General features: G+C 30.2%; 1 protein-coding gene across 1 annotated transcript in view; it reads left to right on the forward strand.

Moving 5' to 3' along the window:
• LOC134699223 (SE-cephalotoxin-like) overlaps positions 1 to 18185 on the forward strand; it is a 52527-nt gene that overhangs the window by 24244 nt on the left and 10098 nt on the right. The window contains exon 3 of the mRNA XM_063560832.1: positions 15068 to 15164. Coding sequence (XP_063416902.1) covers positions 15068 to 15164 — 97 coding nt within the window. The remainder of the gene's footprint in view (positions 1 to 15067; positions 15165 to 18185) is intronic.

Consider the following 18185-nt stretch of genomic DNA (forward strand, 5'->3'; position numbering starts at 1 on the left):
CAGGACATGTATGAATTCAGAAGCTCCTTACAAAGAGTTGTGCAAGAGTGTTCCTCAAAGAAGGTTTGTAAAGCTCAATGTCAAAATGGCAAATGTGTCCACCTTTCAATGGAAAACCGTGATAAGTGTTGTTGTCCACAGTATTATGATGGAATAAACTGTCAAACACATAACCAAGTCATCTTAGCAATGGATACAGTAGCCGTAATGTCAACCTTGAAACAAGTCCCTAAGGTAGGGGATTAATTGGTCTGAAATTAACAACCAATTTGTTAATAACATCCACGAAGTGTATACGTATTGCTTATGGTATGATTCAAAGAGAAAATGCAAAAACTATAATGAAACATGTTTAAACGAATACTGATCTTGGATATTTTTATAATACATATTTAGACATGAATTACTTGATTGCAGAAGCGAGAAAAATAATAAAATGTAAAACAAATATAAAACGGAAGTATGAAAAATCGAAGTTAATGCGAATTGCTTTTGTTCTGCCTAAGACACTGTACAAACTAGACTCATATGTTCATTATATACGTGGTGATGATACATTTCAACCAGAATCGTTACTCACTAGAGTCATCAAACGTTATCAGAATAAGGCTTGCACATCAGATATCAAATCAAAGATAGACAACCTTTGGAGACTATTTCATATTGCTCAGGCAAACGGGTTTTCCGTTTTATTGCAAGTTCGCCATGTTTTAGGCAGACATTCTCCAAATGTCCTCAGCTTATTTAAGCAACGTGTTAAACAGCAGATACAATCTACCAAGGAATCCACATGTAGTGCAGAAATAACCCATTCTACAAATGTTCATTGCGAACAATTTCATCTGATAAAGAATGTGAACATAGAAAATAAGTGCATTAAAGGGTATGCTCGAAAAGGGACTCGATATATAAGATGCCAAAATATATCATCTGACTGTTTACCCTGCAATTGTAACACTACAGGATCAGTATCAACGATTTGTAATTCAGAAACTGGTCAATGCCAGTGCAAAGAAGATTTTATTGGCACGAATTGTGATATTGAATTAAAACAAGACTGTAAGTGGAGTGGCTGGGCATCCTGGTCTGCTTGTAGCAAATTATGTGGAATTGGAGGGAGACAAGAACGATCAAGATACATAGTCCTGCCACAAAAAGGACAAGGGAAGCATTGTAAAGGAGATAAGGTGGAGAACAAAACATGTTTTAAACGATGCTGTAATGGAACATTTGAATGCAAAGAGAGTTCTAAATGTTCAATGGGAATAAAATGCCAACCTTGTAACTGTGACCACAGAGGATCAGTCTTTGGTAGATGCCAAGCTATTAATGGTGCCTGTTCTTGCAAACCACGTTATCAAGGAAGACGTTGTCAAGGTAATTTTCATGTTTTACGTGAGTATGCATTTCCATTGGATGTATTTATTTGTGTATTTGTTCATACTTCATTACGTTGATATATAATGTAGACCAACTTATTTTCGCGCATAATTTATTTAGCGTATAGGCCTTTCTAAACCAATTCGTCACGGTTTTTATTCGCGATTATAAACTTTACTTTTTGTAGTTATCAGGGTTATAAATTCGCGATTAATTTTTGCGAAAATGAAGCTGTCGCGAAAATTGGTTGGTTTACATTATCTATATATATTCATTGCAAATCCAGTAGTTTTCTTGTGAATTAATCAACAACTTTTTCATCTCTCCATTTAAAGACAAAGAAGACAAAACTTAACGACAAAAGAGATGATTTCAGTTTTCCAATTGTGAACTTTCTATTTCTAAGTAGCAACATTCTAGCAGCACCTGCATACGGGGTATATATCTCCCAATTGATACGATATTCCCGTGCTTGCATTTCATATCATGATTTTCTTGATAGAGGGTTACTGCTCACAAGGAAGTTATCAAACTAAGAGTTTCAAATGGTGAAGTTGAAATCATTCCTTGGTAAATTTAACGGACGCCATCACGAGTGGGTTGACCGTTATGGAATAACCGTTTCACAAATGATATCGGATATGTTCCTTACGTCGTAACAACAATCCCCTTCCCTTTCATGAATTTGACCTACCGAATTAGAATATTTACCGGATTTGTAATCACATAAGCAACACGACGGGTGCCGCATGTAGAGCAGGATCTGCTCACCCTTCCGGAGCACCTGAGATTACCCCTAGTTGTTGGTGGGGTTCGTGTTGTTTATTCTTTAGTTTTCTATGTTGTGTCCTGTGTACTATTGTTTTTCTGTTTGTCTTTTTCATTTTTAGCCATGGCGTTGTCAGTTTGTTTTAGATTTATGAGTTTGACTGTCTCTTTGGTATCTTTCGCCCCTGTTTTAAACAATGAAGACAACCTATATTAAAGAGAGTCAACATAATAGTAATATAAGTGTTCTGTTATTTATATGATTTTAGCCAAATTTTCATTTAATACGCCAACGATTATTCTATATTTAGGAATATTTGATTTTCTCTTTAACAGAATAATATTTATACACCGTGATTTATAGCTGTAAGATAACGAAATAAAAATATGTAGATCATCGTACGAAATTTATCAACGAAAGTGTATATAGTATAATCTTAAATTTGATTAAATCAAACGCATATGATGTTTCCTAGCAAAGTACCAATAGCACTTTATAAATTTGGGGCTTCTATGATAAAACCAATTCGTTAATTCATAGTTCGAGGCAATTAAGACAACATATTTCGTAATGAATGTAACCACTTACATGTATTCTTACAAGTAATCATCGACCCAAATAAATGTGTTTCAGTCAAAATGTCTGGCATATTTCGAGATTAAAATGAAATCACTTATTTGAATCGAGACTATTTATTCTCATTTATATAACAAAAATATTTTGTTTGTATTGAAACTCTGTACAGTTTTTCAGCGCAAAATGTTAATATCAACATGCATGCTACGGGTGTTAAGCTTGCTTTCAGTTGTTACAATATGGATATTTTTAACGATTGTTATATATTACTCCTGTTTTGTTATCAATCACACCGTTTGTTCTTTAATACTTTTTATATTCCTGTACTGATTTTATGGTATAGTTTGTGGGACATTTTACATGTTCACTCATGAAGATTAAAACTGGAAGGTTTTGTGTTGTTTTTTTTTTTATTATTAGAAGTTTTTTTTATTATAAGAATGTGTTTTTTTTTTATTATAAGAATGTTGTTTTTCTTATCATGTGATGGTGGTTCCCGTAATTAACCGGGAGTATGGCGTGTCACATGATTTGAAATTATGGACGGGTCAATTGCTAATAAGATATGGAAAAATCTTAAATCAATTAAGTATTCAAAAGTTTTTATGAATTATTATATTTGAAATAATTAATCAACTTAATATAATTGATAAGTAAATTCACCAATATATAGGATTTCGTCCACCCACTTACCCTGCATTGTTTTCAGCGATATATTGGGGTAACACTTATGACAGTACGATTGCCTGGATTGTGACAGGATATTGACCGGATGGGATATACATAGTCAGAACGTTTTTGTTATTTAATAGAGTATTTCAATATTTAAAGCCTTTAAAGATTCATAACTATATTTTACAAAAAAGTTAAATAAATATTATTGAAATCTATAATGCGATATTAATCAATATATCATATTGATCGACTTTCGGTATCATGGCGACCCCCATGTCCCAAATGTGGCAGAAGACTAAAAAGGCTTAAAAACGAGAAATATGGCCGAAAACACACAAAAAGTAAATTTTATGAACTAACCCAAAACACGTGTTTTATATTTTATATATATATATATATTCAACCCTAGACGTCACAATGGCATCAAATTCACCTGAAGCTCCGAGGTCCAGCAAAAGCCCCATACATCAAATTGTAAGGGGGGAATCACAAGCAACTTTTAAGCTTAACAAGGACACTTTACTACTCTGGCGACGAGCACTGCTTATCCGATACTTTAAAATATTGGGTGACAATCCAAATTACGATGTACAATGGAAAGATTTTTACATTAAATCAAAATCAATTAACATTAACGATGAACAAAAGCCCTTCCAGTGGAAATCACCAACAGATTTGCTGTACAAATCAGCTGTTGAAATATCATTCAATAATACAAACTTGTTAGTAGTTACTCTCTTTTACACCACGACAAATGCAATGATTCAGGGTAAAACTATTGACACATGGTTAGAAAATGAATACAAAGAGATATGGTTGGTAATTGACAATTTGGTTAGCCAACGGACAAAGGGAGATAATCCGAATGTGGATAAGCTATTTGCAAAGGTAACACTTTATGAACCTTTCAAGGACGAAGGACAAAATAATTCCTCAAACAAGGTGACAGTAAATGTTGATCTTAGCATGCAATCTGATGAACAACACGAAGAAACTAGTTATTCAAAAACAGTGTCTGAAAACCTAGAAAAGACAAAAAAACTTCAGAAACAATGTCTGATAAAGAACAAATAATCATAGTTTCTGAAAACCTAGAGAAAGACAAAAAACTTCAGAAACAATGTCAGATAAAGAACAAATAAATTTCCAAGCTCGAGATGAATCTAAAGAAAAAGAGATAAGTGATATAAAACAAGTTTTGCACTCAATCGAACGTAAATTAATAGAGAAGGATTCTAAAATAAATGAGGTCCTTCAAGTATGTAATGAAATGGATGAAAAATTCTCAGAAATTACAAAACTTAAATCTGACGTAGAAAAATTAGAAAAAGTTGTTCAGAATTTAAATACCAACATAAATAGTGAACCTATGTCAACAGTAGCCAGGCAGTTAGCATGGTTAGGAGAAAATATTAAGATGGATTTAGACAGATGTGAAAATTCACAGAAAATATAGCAAGATTCATTGGTTATTCTCAACAGAATAGAAGTAACTCACAAACTATTAGCACAGACTGCAAATGCCGTGAACATGAACCGCGTTGTTGAAGAGTTAAGAGTACATCAGGCAGAAACAAGAGAAACTAACAAAAAATAGACAAAATTGATTCAGATTTAAGGAAAAAGCAAATGTGTAAGTCACATGACACACCAGTATCTCACAATGATCAATCGCAAGATTTTAGAAATGATGAAAGTGAAATTGATCATAACACGTTTGAAAATTCTCAAGAAAAAGGAGAAAGTGTTAGAAGTACACAAAATTCAACAGATGAAAATACTCTCAAAGCTAATCTTTGGATAATAGGTTCATCAATAGTTAAAGACTTGAATGGCAGAAGGATATATAGAAAGAAAAATACACGAATTAATACACTGAGAGACAAAACAGTATTTGGCGCTACACAATTTATCAAATTAGAAAAAGTAAGTGCAGAAAATGTACTTTTTCAAATAGGATCAAATGATCTTGAAAGAAAACAAGCTGATTGTGTACTAAAAGAAGTAGAATATCTAGTAGCAACAACACGAAGAATACTACCAGCAACTAAGATCATTCTCGCAGAAATTCTACCTCGTTTTTTAAGAGACCGAGATCAGTCTAAAGAATTTGAAGAGAAACGACGTCAGTATAATACTTTACTTAAAGATTACTGTTTTGACGAAAACATACAACTGGTAGAATATAGTAATATGAGAACAACAGACTATACTGATGGAATTCATCTTAATGAGGTAGGAGTAGGAATCATGGTGAAATGGATCAAGAAAATTACTAACCCATTACTTGGTATTGTAACAGATACAAAGCAGAGAAGTCCAGACAACCAATATAGAAACCAAAACTATTGAAATAGACCTTATCAAAACACAGCAGATAATATAGGGTACAAACATAGCTTTTACAATAGAAATTCAAAGGATTATAATACACAAAATAGAAATATGAGTTATAACAAGCAAAATTGGCAAAATGACAACAATAGGCAAAACCAAAATATATATCAAAATTGGCAGAATCAGTACCAAAATGTAAACCGTCAACAATACAGCGACAGTACAGACAGCTTGCTTCCAATGAGAGAATTAATGCTGCAAGAAATGAAAAATGTAAGGAAATAAGTGTATCTTATTCTTCATTTTATACAGTTTTTAGATAAATCTTGTGTTCAATGTTGATTTTAAAACGCAGCTGAGAAATAAACATGGCTTAATGACTGATTAAGATGTAGTTTTGGGGTGTTTAAAAATAGTTTTTTATAAATAATCTTTTGTTTGATAGAAGTATACCATAAAAAGAATGTGGTGCTTGATAGATTATTATTCATGTTATTAGCTAGAATTAATTTTTTGCAATACTGTAAAACAGTAAAATCTTGACATAGTTTGACATTATAACAAGATATAGTGATATGTTATCACAGTAAAACAAAGAACGAGAAATAATGCTTTATTGTTTTCTATATAAATTTTATTTCTTAAAGTTTCATGGTTCTCTCTATATATACATTTTACTTTAATAATAATAAGAATATACATGTATAAGGCCGTACTTTAACCTATAATGGTTTACTTTTTAAATTGTTATTTGGATGGAGAGTTGTCTCATTGGCACTCACACCACATCTTCCTATATCTATATATTAAATACTATAGTAAAACTTTATTGTCAAGAAAGTTTCTTTATATTTATCTTAAAATTTCCCCCATTTAACATGTAAAGTGGTACTACATTTGTTTTATATTAATATATTCTTCATCATTGTATATTATATTCATGCATCCATAAATCCTTTTTCTAAAATGTAATAACAACCAGTAAAGATAATGCTTTATACTCAATTAGAAATAGAGATTTTTATTTTTGATTTCTGAAATACAATAAAAAACCTGAAGGAAAAGAAATAAAAAGGGTTATTCTGTAACACAGTATTGTCTCTCTCAAAGATCTGGAATAAAGAAAATTTAGAAAGAGTTATCCCTCTTTTTATGATACTTAGCTTAAATAAGTTGAATACCTTTTTATTTTTAATGCATACTTTCAAACAGATGTATTATACTATTATGAGTTTTTAAATGTAGACTTACACATGATTATAATAATGTTATAGATATATCATTATGCTTTAAAGCTAGTTTTTAGCCATATATTTCAATTTTGGATTTATAATGAATCAGAACTCATTAATTAAGCAACTAACTATATCTGCATGGAATATACATGGTCTTGGTGACAAATCAAATGATGATTTTTTCTTAACAGTATAAAAAGTGACATAAATATCTTATTAGAAACCTGGAAAGGAGAATGTAAAGAATATAATATCCCTGGCTTTAATACCTTTTCTAAAATAAGAAAAAAGAAAAAGAAAGCAAAAAGACATAGTGGTGGGATACTAGTATACTATGAAAAAATATACTCCAAAGGGATTTCCCATATTCAAGAAGGTACAAATTCACAAAACAGGCTATGGCTTAAATTAGACAAAAAAAATTTTGGCCTTACACATGACTTATACTTGTGTGCTGTTTATATCCCCCCTGTAATTTCCACTCATTATGAAAATGACTATACCCAGTTAGAAAAAGAAATAAGTACATATTCAAACAAAGGACAAATTGCCTTAATAGGAGATTTTAACTCCCGCACGAGCAGTCATCCAGATTTTATAGAAAATGATGACCCAGATCTATTTAATATACATTCTCAAAATATATTACCTCAAAATTATGATGTGGATCAATTTTTAAAAAGAAATAACCAAGATAAAATACTAAATGCACAGGGTAACAATCTTTTAGAATTATGCTTGTCATCAAGACTACGTATACTTAATGGCAGATACATTGGTGATTCTTTGGGATATTTTACATGTTTCACGCCCAATGGCTTGAGTACAGTAGATTATGCTATTGTAAGTAAGAGTCTCCTGACCTCAGTAATATTCTTTAAAACTAATGAAATCAACTACCTTTCAGATCATGCACAAATTGAAATATTTCTTAAATGTAATATAAATGAAAAACAGTATCTGTTTCCAGAAGACAAATGGAAAACAATGAAATCTTATAAGTGGAACGATAACTCCAAAAATATATTAATTCAAACTATATCTTCTGAAAATTTTATAAATGGAATTATAAACTTTGAAACAAAGAAATATAGTGAAAATCAAAATGGGATAGATCAGGCAGCTAGTGAGCTTGATTTAATTTTATGCAACTTAACAGAAAAATCTTGTACATTAAGACATGTAAGAGGTATACCAAACTCTAAAAGAAACAAAAAAATGGTCAGATAATGAAGTATATGAATATAAAAAGTCAATAAATGCAGTCGGAAAAGAATTAAGACAAAATCCCTTTAACTGTTCACTGAAACATAAATATTCTTGTTTACTCAAATCATTTAGAAAGTTAATAAAACTGAAAAAAAAATAGAATATAAAAAGAAAATCTTTGATAAACTTTCAGATTCAATGAATAAAAATCCTCAGGAATACTGGAAAATACTAAAATACTAGAAAACAAAAATTTAGATGGAGATGATGATTTAAAAGAAATGTTAAAGGACAGTGAAAGCACAATTAAACATTTCCAAAATCAAGAAAAGTTTTCAAAAATAAATAATGATTTTCAAACCAAAATTGAGCGAAAGCTGAAAAAGTGTTAAGATGATATTTCTTATAACCCTGAAACAGACAGGCCTTTTACTTGCTCTGAAATTAATTGTATTTTAAAAAAACCTAGTAATGGAAAAGCAAGTGGTCCAGATAGTGTGTAAAACGAGGTAATTAAATTTAGTAGTCCAGTAACTTCCAAAGCATATGCTAAATTATTTAATCTTATGTTAAAAACAGGACACTATCCAACTTCATGAAATACTGCATACATAACTTTAGTACATAAATCTGGTGACAAATGTAACCCAAGCAACTACAGAGGAATTTCTTTAATCAACTGTATATCCAAATTATTTAGTAGCATCTTAAATCAAAGAATGATTAAAACTATGGAAAAAAAATTAACTAATGCCCAATTTGGATTTATAGTTAATCATAGAACTGCATACAGTGTATTTATCCTTAAAACTTTGATTGATAAATATATTCATAAAAATAAAAGAAAACTTTTTGTCTGTTTTGTAGATCTTAAAAAGGCTTTTGATTCCCTTTGGAGAATTGGAATGCTTTATAAATTAGCTAAAATGGGTGTAGGGAAACATATATTTGAAATAATAAAACAACAGTTTATTCATACTGAAGCATCTTTAAAATATAATGATAAACATTTTAGATTCTTTCCCATTGACCGAGGAGTAAAACAAGGGGACAGTATTAGTCCCACACTCTTCAATTTATTTTTTAATGATATAGTTGAAAATTTTGACCATAAAGGTTCAACACCCTTGAGAATATTGAATTCTGATATAGGAAGTCTTTTGTTTGCCGATGACCTTATAATTTTATCGGAAAGTAAAGAAGGTCTTCAAAATAGCTTGAATAACTTATCAAATTACTGTGAAAAATGGCAAGTATGTCTAAATACTAAAAAAACAAAAACAATGATCATTGAACAAAAAACTACAAAACTGGAACCATACATTGTAAGGTTCAATAATGAAAAAAAATGATAACGTTACTGAATATAAATTTCTGGGCACTTTGATAAAAAAATAACGGAAATTTAAATGCAAGTTTAACAGATTTAGCCAAATAAGCTAGGAAAGCTCTGTTTTCATTAAAAACACATGCAGTCTTTTTGGGAAATTTCCCTGTTAATGTATTCTGTAATCTTTTTGATTCTGTCATAAAACCAATTTTAACATATAATGCTGAAATATCATACATGGATACATATCAATCTTATTATAGAGCAAAAGGCAGATTGAAATCTCAAAACAAAGATATAGATAATTTCCAATATTTGGATAAGACTCCCTTCGAAAAGGTTCATGTTAAATTCTGTAAATATATTCTAGGTACTAAAAAACATCTGCTAATTTAGGTGTTAAAGCTGAACGTGGTAGACAACCAATAGAAACATATATAAAAACACAAGCAATTCTTTATTGGGCTAGATTAAATACTGAAAACATAAACCCGTTACTAAAAGAAAGTTATGCATTAAGTAAACACCTTGATTCACAAGGAGTTTATACTTGGTTCACTTTTATAAAAGACTCAACACAAGAAATGAATATTGATACACAAAAAAGTAATGTCCTGTCAAAACATGGAACAAGTTAACAAATTAAAGACTTGGATAAAGAATATTACAAGTAAATTTTATTCAGAACTATTGGAAAATAAAATAAATAGTTTGAACGAAAATAACAAACTTTTTCTTTTCAAAAATATTAAAGTCAAACAAGACCAAGAATTTTATCTTAAATATCAAAACTTTAAAACTAGACGTTTATTTACAAAAATCAGAATTAGTGACCATAATTTGCTCATTGAAAAGAGCAGATATCTAAAAATACCTCGAGACAATAAAACATGTCCAACTTGTAAAACCTTAGAAGATGAAAATCATTTTCTCCTCCACTGTCAAATTAATAACGTTTTACGTATAAAACTTTTTAATGACATTGCAATAGATAATCCTATGTTTCAAAATCTATCTGATACACAAAAACTAGTAATCCTACTAAATCATTCTAATATAAAGCAAGTAAAAAAAACAGGTTCCTTTATAAAACAGTCTTTAGAGCTGAGGACAGGGGACTCTTAGTTAGTTTTACTTGTATATATATAGATATGTGTGTGTTCAACTCAGTTATTTTATTGTTATTGTTACTTTTGTTTATGTCACAAGTATAATGTTACTTGTATGACAAATAAAGATTATTATATTAACAAATATAAACTTGATAGCAAAAAAAAATGACAAAAAAAAGTTCAGCCGACAGTTTTAAAATCGCCCTGAAAAAGGTTTTAATGTGTAGAACTAATAGAAAACGTGTAACTATCATGTTTGTTTAAGGTGATATGGGTGTTTTCCTCCCCCTTGTAAAAAAACAGAGAACAAAAGGTCGAGATTTTCAATCAAGTTAGCAAAATTTGATACAGGAATGCAGATATTTAATGTGAATTTTCATTTGTAAGACCCAATTTATAAGAATATAACTTATAAATATTATTATTTTTCCAAATGTTATCTATTTCTGGTAGTTTTTTTTGGTTTTTTTTTAAGTTGGCATTTTAAGGGGAGGTAAATCTATAACAGTGCATTTTCTGAACGATTCTACATAGAATTTTCCTATATAGTATTTTAGCCGGAAAAAAAAACGTACGGTGACCCTATATTTTCTTTAATATTCTTAAAACAGTGTCTAAAAGCTATCTTTTCCTGAATTATTTTATAATTCTATCATTTTGTTTAGTTTCTAATCACTAAATTGTGTTTTTTCGTGGATAATCCATACACAATGTGTCATTTTGTCAGTTTGTACCGTCCTGTAGCTTGAGAAAATGCGCAGTGACCCATCATTTTTATTATATTTTTCGACATGACTTTTTTGTATCAATAGATACTACGTTTTGGCAAAGTATGAACAAATTTGATAATTTTTGTTTTAGACTCCCATTCCACCTTAATAGTTTAAATTTCAAGAAAATAAAGAATCTTCGAGATAAATGAATAAATTATACCAAAAAAAAATGTATAGTAAAAAATGTTTTCTACATGAAAAGTTGACCGGACGGATACATTTGAAACATTTTATTTGATGATGATAAGTGTATATATCTTTTTAAACATACTGATTGTTTTTTGATGTGGTTGCCAAACCTGCTTTAACATTTTAAGTAAATAAAATGGTTGCTATTTATGCTTGATTGATAGTTATGAATATACAAACTTGAGATATTTTATAGGCATGATAATTGTAGTTGTATTATTTTACATAACAGAAATGTTTCTTATAGGCATGCTAAATATATCGTTATAGTTCATATTGATTTCTGTAGCCTCTCATTATTTTTTAAAGAATGGCACTTGTATTTTAATTTATGAAATTATTGTTTTATTCGATGTATATATATGATGATGGTTGCATTATATGTATTGCAAGTGGCAAGACTCTAATAAAATATCGAATCTTTGAAATAAACTTATAAATCGTAAGAAAATATAATCGCATCCGTTAAAACTTATATCTTGATCCAAAACTGTTGAACTAATAGAGTACACCGGCAAAATTTAGAAGTATAGATATTAAGTTAAATTAAATTTTGATACTTGTCGTAATCACCAATCAAGCAAAATAACATGTCATTTGAGTTTTAATAGTTAAATTAATAGTTACCAAATTAACCTAATATATGATTAGTTTTAACACATCAGTTAATATTTTCATAAAATATGATATTAACAATTATTCATCTTAAAGGTTTATTAATTTCAAATTTTTATAAGATATAAAAATAATTTTCACTATTATTGTTCGTTGCGAAATCCGTCCGGTTAATATTTTTTTTGTTGAAAAACATTTTTCCTTTTTTGTGTTTTAGTTTCATTTAAAAAAAAGACAATCCGGGCAATCGTCCAGTCATTAGTGTAACCCGAATATATCACCGAAAGCAATGCAGGGTCAGCAGGTGGACGAATTCCGATATATTGATGAATTCTTTTATCATTTGTAATGCGTTGATTGTTTTGTTTTAAATATTATAATCTTTTAAGACTGATTTTTTTTGTGAGTTAAGATATTCTCCATATTTTATTAGCAATTGACCCGCCCTTATTTTCAAGATAATGTGACACGCCACACTCCCGATTAATCACGAGAACCATCATCACATAATAAAAAAACACCTTCTCATACATGTTATGATAAAAAAACACCTTCTCATACATGTTATGATAAAAAAACACCTTTTTATAATAAAAAAACACCTTCGTTTAATAGAAAAAAAATCACCTTCGTATATAAAAAAAATACCTTCGTAGAATAGACAACCCACGCGGGGGGAACGGGGGGGGGGGGGTAACTTCGATATATTTGTAGTAGGGTGTGCCATTTTTGCCTCGAAAAACGTACCCATTTTAATATAACATTCACTGAAATTTAGTACCTATAGTTTTATAAATATTTAAAAAAGAATGACCTATACTTATATATAATATTTAAAATACGACGTTTATACGTTATTGAAGATCAAATCAGGAGACAAATTTCCGGGGTTCATTTGGGAACTTATTTGAAAGGTGAAATTAAGAATTGACCATTAATAATGTAATATTCTCAATAGCATATTTATATGATATGTAGATTATACCCCAAATCAATATACAGTTTTCAAATGTAAATGCATTTTAATATAGGATGTCATTAAAAAGGAGGGTCATACTTATATAAAATCTCGCAAAATTATGAACCATATTTTTGGCACATACCCGTATACCCAATAATTGGAAGTTTCCTCCCACCTCCCGTGAGAAAACCACCTTCGTAGAATTAAAAAAACCCACCTCCGTATAAAAGAAAAACACCTGCGTATAAAAAAACCACCTTCTTATAATAAATAAAGACACACAAGACAGATATGGCGTTCAATAGCAAAGCCAGTTCTTTTTTGTGCATGTATATATTTTCGAGTTGATCAACAATTGCGATAGATTTAAGAGAAATATTTGGAGTTGATTTCTTTTTTGTGCAAGAGTTGATGTGTCGATCAACAATTTCAAAAGTTTTGAGTATAACTCTCTAATTTTCAGTTAAATTTTTGATCAGCTGCCTAAATATTTGACTCAACATTGAGTATTGTAAGCTTTGAATTGCTAAGCTGTAGTTATAATGCAAATATTTTGTTAAACATAAGCGATAGACCCAAACAGTTAAAACATCTTCAACCCAACATCAGGTCGCAAGATAGGAGCCTATAAATATGTCTTGCTGTTTTTCGTATTCGTACTTGTTTTTAAGGTTTTTCTTGTTTCTTCTTGTGTTGTGTCGTTCTACTACGTTCTATGGGTTCTGCCTATTACCGAAGGCCGTACGGTAAACTATAGATGTATCTTCTATATCGTTTGATCTCTGGTGGAGAATGGTCTCATCGGAAATCATACCACATCTTCTTATTTATATTTCTATAAGATGAAACAGTTTAAAAATTAGGAACTTGTAGAATGCCAGCACTAAACAGTTTAAAAAAAGAGAAGCACTGTAAAGTGGAGTATAAAACAAATTCAACGATTCAAACGTTACAATAAACCTATTAACAAAAGAAAAATCTTAGATGCTATTTGCCATCGATAAGATATGTGAACTGCAAATGATATCTATAAAGGCATTTTTAAAATGTCGCATTTCGTAATACTGATGATAACACTATCAATATATAATTATTAGTTTGTGTTATTATATAACGTACATTCGAAACATATGTTGGTTTCGATATATCAACAAATAACTAGATCATTTTACTGAACAATCTTAATTACACTCTAAAAAAATGAAAACATAATAAAAGATACATCGACGTTCAAAAGTGTTGTGTGGAAGAATATGATGTTTTTTTTTCATATTTCAAATGTTTTTCGTATGATGTGATGTTTTCCAACAACTGAGACGATTATATGAAATGGCTGTTTAAAGATTTGTTGATGATAATCCCATATCAAGGATGACAACAATTATAATGTAAGATATTATCATTAAATATTCAGATAAGAATGTAACAAGCACACATATGTCCAATTCCTTATTGAAATTATCTATATGTATTTTTATTTTTCCTTTAAATCTTAGAATTGAAACCAAAGGATTGTTCGGGATTGGATAAAGATGTACACAAGAGTGGTGTTTATAAGATCTACCTAGATAGTGGTTCTGGCTTTAATGTGTATTGTGATATGCACACTGATGGCGGTTACTGGACTGTAAGTATTTAGAACTTCAAAAAAATACGAAAATGCATGAATGTTTTTTTTTATGATACACTATTTCATAAGTAGTGCACAAAAACACACAACATATTAATTATCGATCTTAGTGTTTCTAGAAAATCGTTATATTGAGGTCCCATGTACTGATTTTTGTCTTTGAAAGGGTGTTAATCTTAATGAATGACAACCATTTTGTATATTTTGGAATGTTAATTTAATATTGTAAACCTTTTGCCTTTGTTTATCATAACTTTGAAAGCAATTTGTTTTCAGGTTTTCCAGCGTAGACTTAATGGAAAGACAGATTTCTATCGTGGTTGGAATGAATATGAAAATGGTTTTGGTGACCTTAATGCGGAATATTGGTTAGGTAATCATAACACTTGACAAGTTTTCTTCTTTTAAGAAAATAATAGACTAGCCAACAACCCGACTATAGAGCAGACAACAATCCCGAGGTCACTAATGGATCTTCAATGCAACAAGAAACCCCCGCACGTGCACCTGGAGGAGTTCCTCAGTTGTCCCCTAAACAAATATGTATACTAGTACAGTGATAATGGACGCCATACTAAACATTCATCAACATTTAGCAAATGCTTATAATAAAAAGAATCTGATTTAATTGGACATGAAGAAAAGAAAATCAACGTGTAACCTCTAACGCATCGGACAAATTTATTTTGAGGAAAATGATTAATTTCGGAGATTAGAATTAATTATTCAAATATCTGTAATGCAGACCATGTTTAAGTTCAATGTTTTAAGTTCTTGTTTTGATTTTTAAACTTTTGTGTAAACATATTTTTTTCTGAGTAACAAAAATTGCAAAATTATTGTTTCGCGTATTTGTCTCTAATAACTCAATTAGCCATATTGGACATTCGGCGTAACTTGCGGTGTATTCTATTTCATTATGGAAAATGCACTGCCGTGTACCGTTTCGTTTGTTGACTAGTAGACTATTTCTACATTTTCATAGACCTATCAATTAAATTGACAACGACATGGCTGAAAAAGAACAAAAATACAACGCACAAACCAAACCAATGAAAAAAACTTCACTTAAAACGGGGGTTGACCTCAGGTGGTTCTGAAGGGTAGGTAGATCTTGCGCTATGCATGGCTTGCATTTTAAGAAAATGATATACTGTTATCTGTAAAAAAAAATAAGAAACACAAATGAAATATTGCGCAAGCCTTTAATGACATATTCACCAAAATCAAAGGAATCTGACGTACCATTAACCCTTATTTGTCATGGAAGTGGGTGTCTTATCAGACATTAACAGACTAACAGATATCGATAGCCTGTATTTGTGGTCTTTTGAAAGCTTCGCAACTCTATTGTATACGGAACCAATCGTCACGTTCAAAACAGTAAATGTGTAAATACGTAACACATAAAATTAAATATGCAATTTGTCAATAATCATTGAATTCAGTTCGATATTCTGTATCTTAGGATAAGTCTTAAATCGGACTATGTTTTGTTATTTCTTTTCACTGAAATATTTTGTTATGTTATAATGAATAAATTATCACTTTGAACGATGTATTATTGTTGACCATGCTAGGTGCTTGAAGGCGTGCTAGTCATATGCTGATTGTGACCACAAAAGTATAATTTACAGGGTTTCTATAACTTTGAGAACTGTATATCAGTTTGAAAGTTTTGTTATATGTATTGTTCACGGCCCGATTTGTGTATTAGACAATAAACGAAAAACATTTATGATAAACGAGAACAAAAGCAAACACTAAACCACAGGCTCCCGACTTTGGAAAAAAACAACATCCATGATAGTTTTCTTATTTTAATTTGTTTTACATTTGACATTGCGTGAACATTTATAGTTGCTATGCGGTATGTATTTCCCTCGTTATTGAGGTGTCGTACGGTAAACAAATAGATGTTAACCGTGCGTCATTTGATCTGGTTTAGGGGTTTCTTCTTTTAATCATATTACATCTTCATGATTTTAAAATCACTTTCCTTTGGCTTCTTTTATTGACATTTCCAGGTTCAATCCACCATTTTTACATATGAAAATGTCTGTAACAAGTCCGGAATTCGATAGATGTTGTCCATTCGTTTGATGTGTTTTATCATTTTAGTTTGCCCTTTGATTGGGGATTCTCCGTTTTGAATTTTCTTCAGAGTTGATTTTCCTATTTTCCTTCCACTGAATAATTTCAGTATGAATACATTGATTTTATTTTTCCATGGAATTGTTGATTAATTACACAAATGATATAGTATGTTGGCCTTTACATCGCAAATATAATTTATGCTGTGCTAGTTTAGTATTGGCAGTTGTTTATTGTAATAGAGGAACTGACAACGCCATGACTGAACATGAAAAAGACAAACAAACAAATAATAGTACACAAAAAAGCAGCATAGAAAACTAAAGAATGACAATCACGAACCCCACCAAAACCTAAGGGTTAACATGATTAACTCAGGTGCTCCGGAAAGGTAAGCAGATGCCGTCGTGTTGCTAATTTTATAACAAACCCGGGAAATAGTCTAATTCGGTAGGTTACAGGGATGGGGTAATCGTAATCTGTAATCGTAATCGATTGTAATTGATTTCATTTTTTCAAGTAATCGACAGTTATCTGTAATCGATCATATTTTCGATTACATGTAATCGTAATTTAATCGATTACAGCAAAAATTATGATGAAATCATCGATTACTTTCGATTACATTTCGATTACTTTAATAAAATAGTTTGATAAAATGGAACCTATATATGAAATGAAAAAAGACAAACTGCCTGTATTCATCAGTTTATAGTACTGATAAAAAAGAGTGTATTAATATTGCTTGAGAGTTTATAAGATTAACCAGATCTTCTTACAAAATTTAGATTATTTCCAGCATTTGAAATAAAAGACTTTTAATGTTTGTCAATACTTCTAGACCTTGTATATCATAACAAAAAAGTTAAAAATAAGAAAAATAAATTCAAGATAGGAATATATATGTAGTCTTAAGTTTAGTTATGTACTGCATTGAAGTAGTAAGTGTAATTGTTATAAAATTCCTTAAAGCTTAATTTTCAATAAGAGTTACAATATATCTTAATGCCACGATATAGCCTTTTTGTGCTAATGCAGCGAAAAGCAACCAACAATTAATCGATCAATTTGTGTTAGAATATATAACCATTGACTCGTCATAATGGTATGACACCAAATAAAGTTATATATAAGTGTTTATATTTGAATTCGTATGAAGCTTCAAGATATTTATAAACTTTTTAAGTATGGACAAATTTTCATAAACAGTCGATTGTTGTACAAATCAGTGTGGATCTTAAGGAAAGAATACAAAATCATTTTGATAATCAACCAATGCATTGAAATTTTTATTCAGTAA

This window comes from Mytilus trossulus, unplaced genomic scaffold, assembly GCF_036588685.1.
Source record: "Mytilus trossulus isolate FHL-02 unplaced genomic scaffold, PNRI_Mtr1.1.1.hap1 h1tg000050l__unscaffolded, whole genome shotgun sequence".
Classification (NCBI taxonomy): Eukaryota; Metazoa; Mollusca; class Bivalvia; order Mytilida; family Mytilidae; genus Mytilus; species Mytilus trossulus.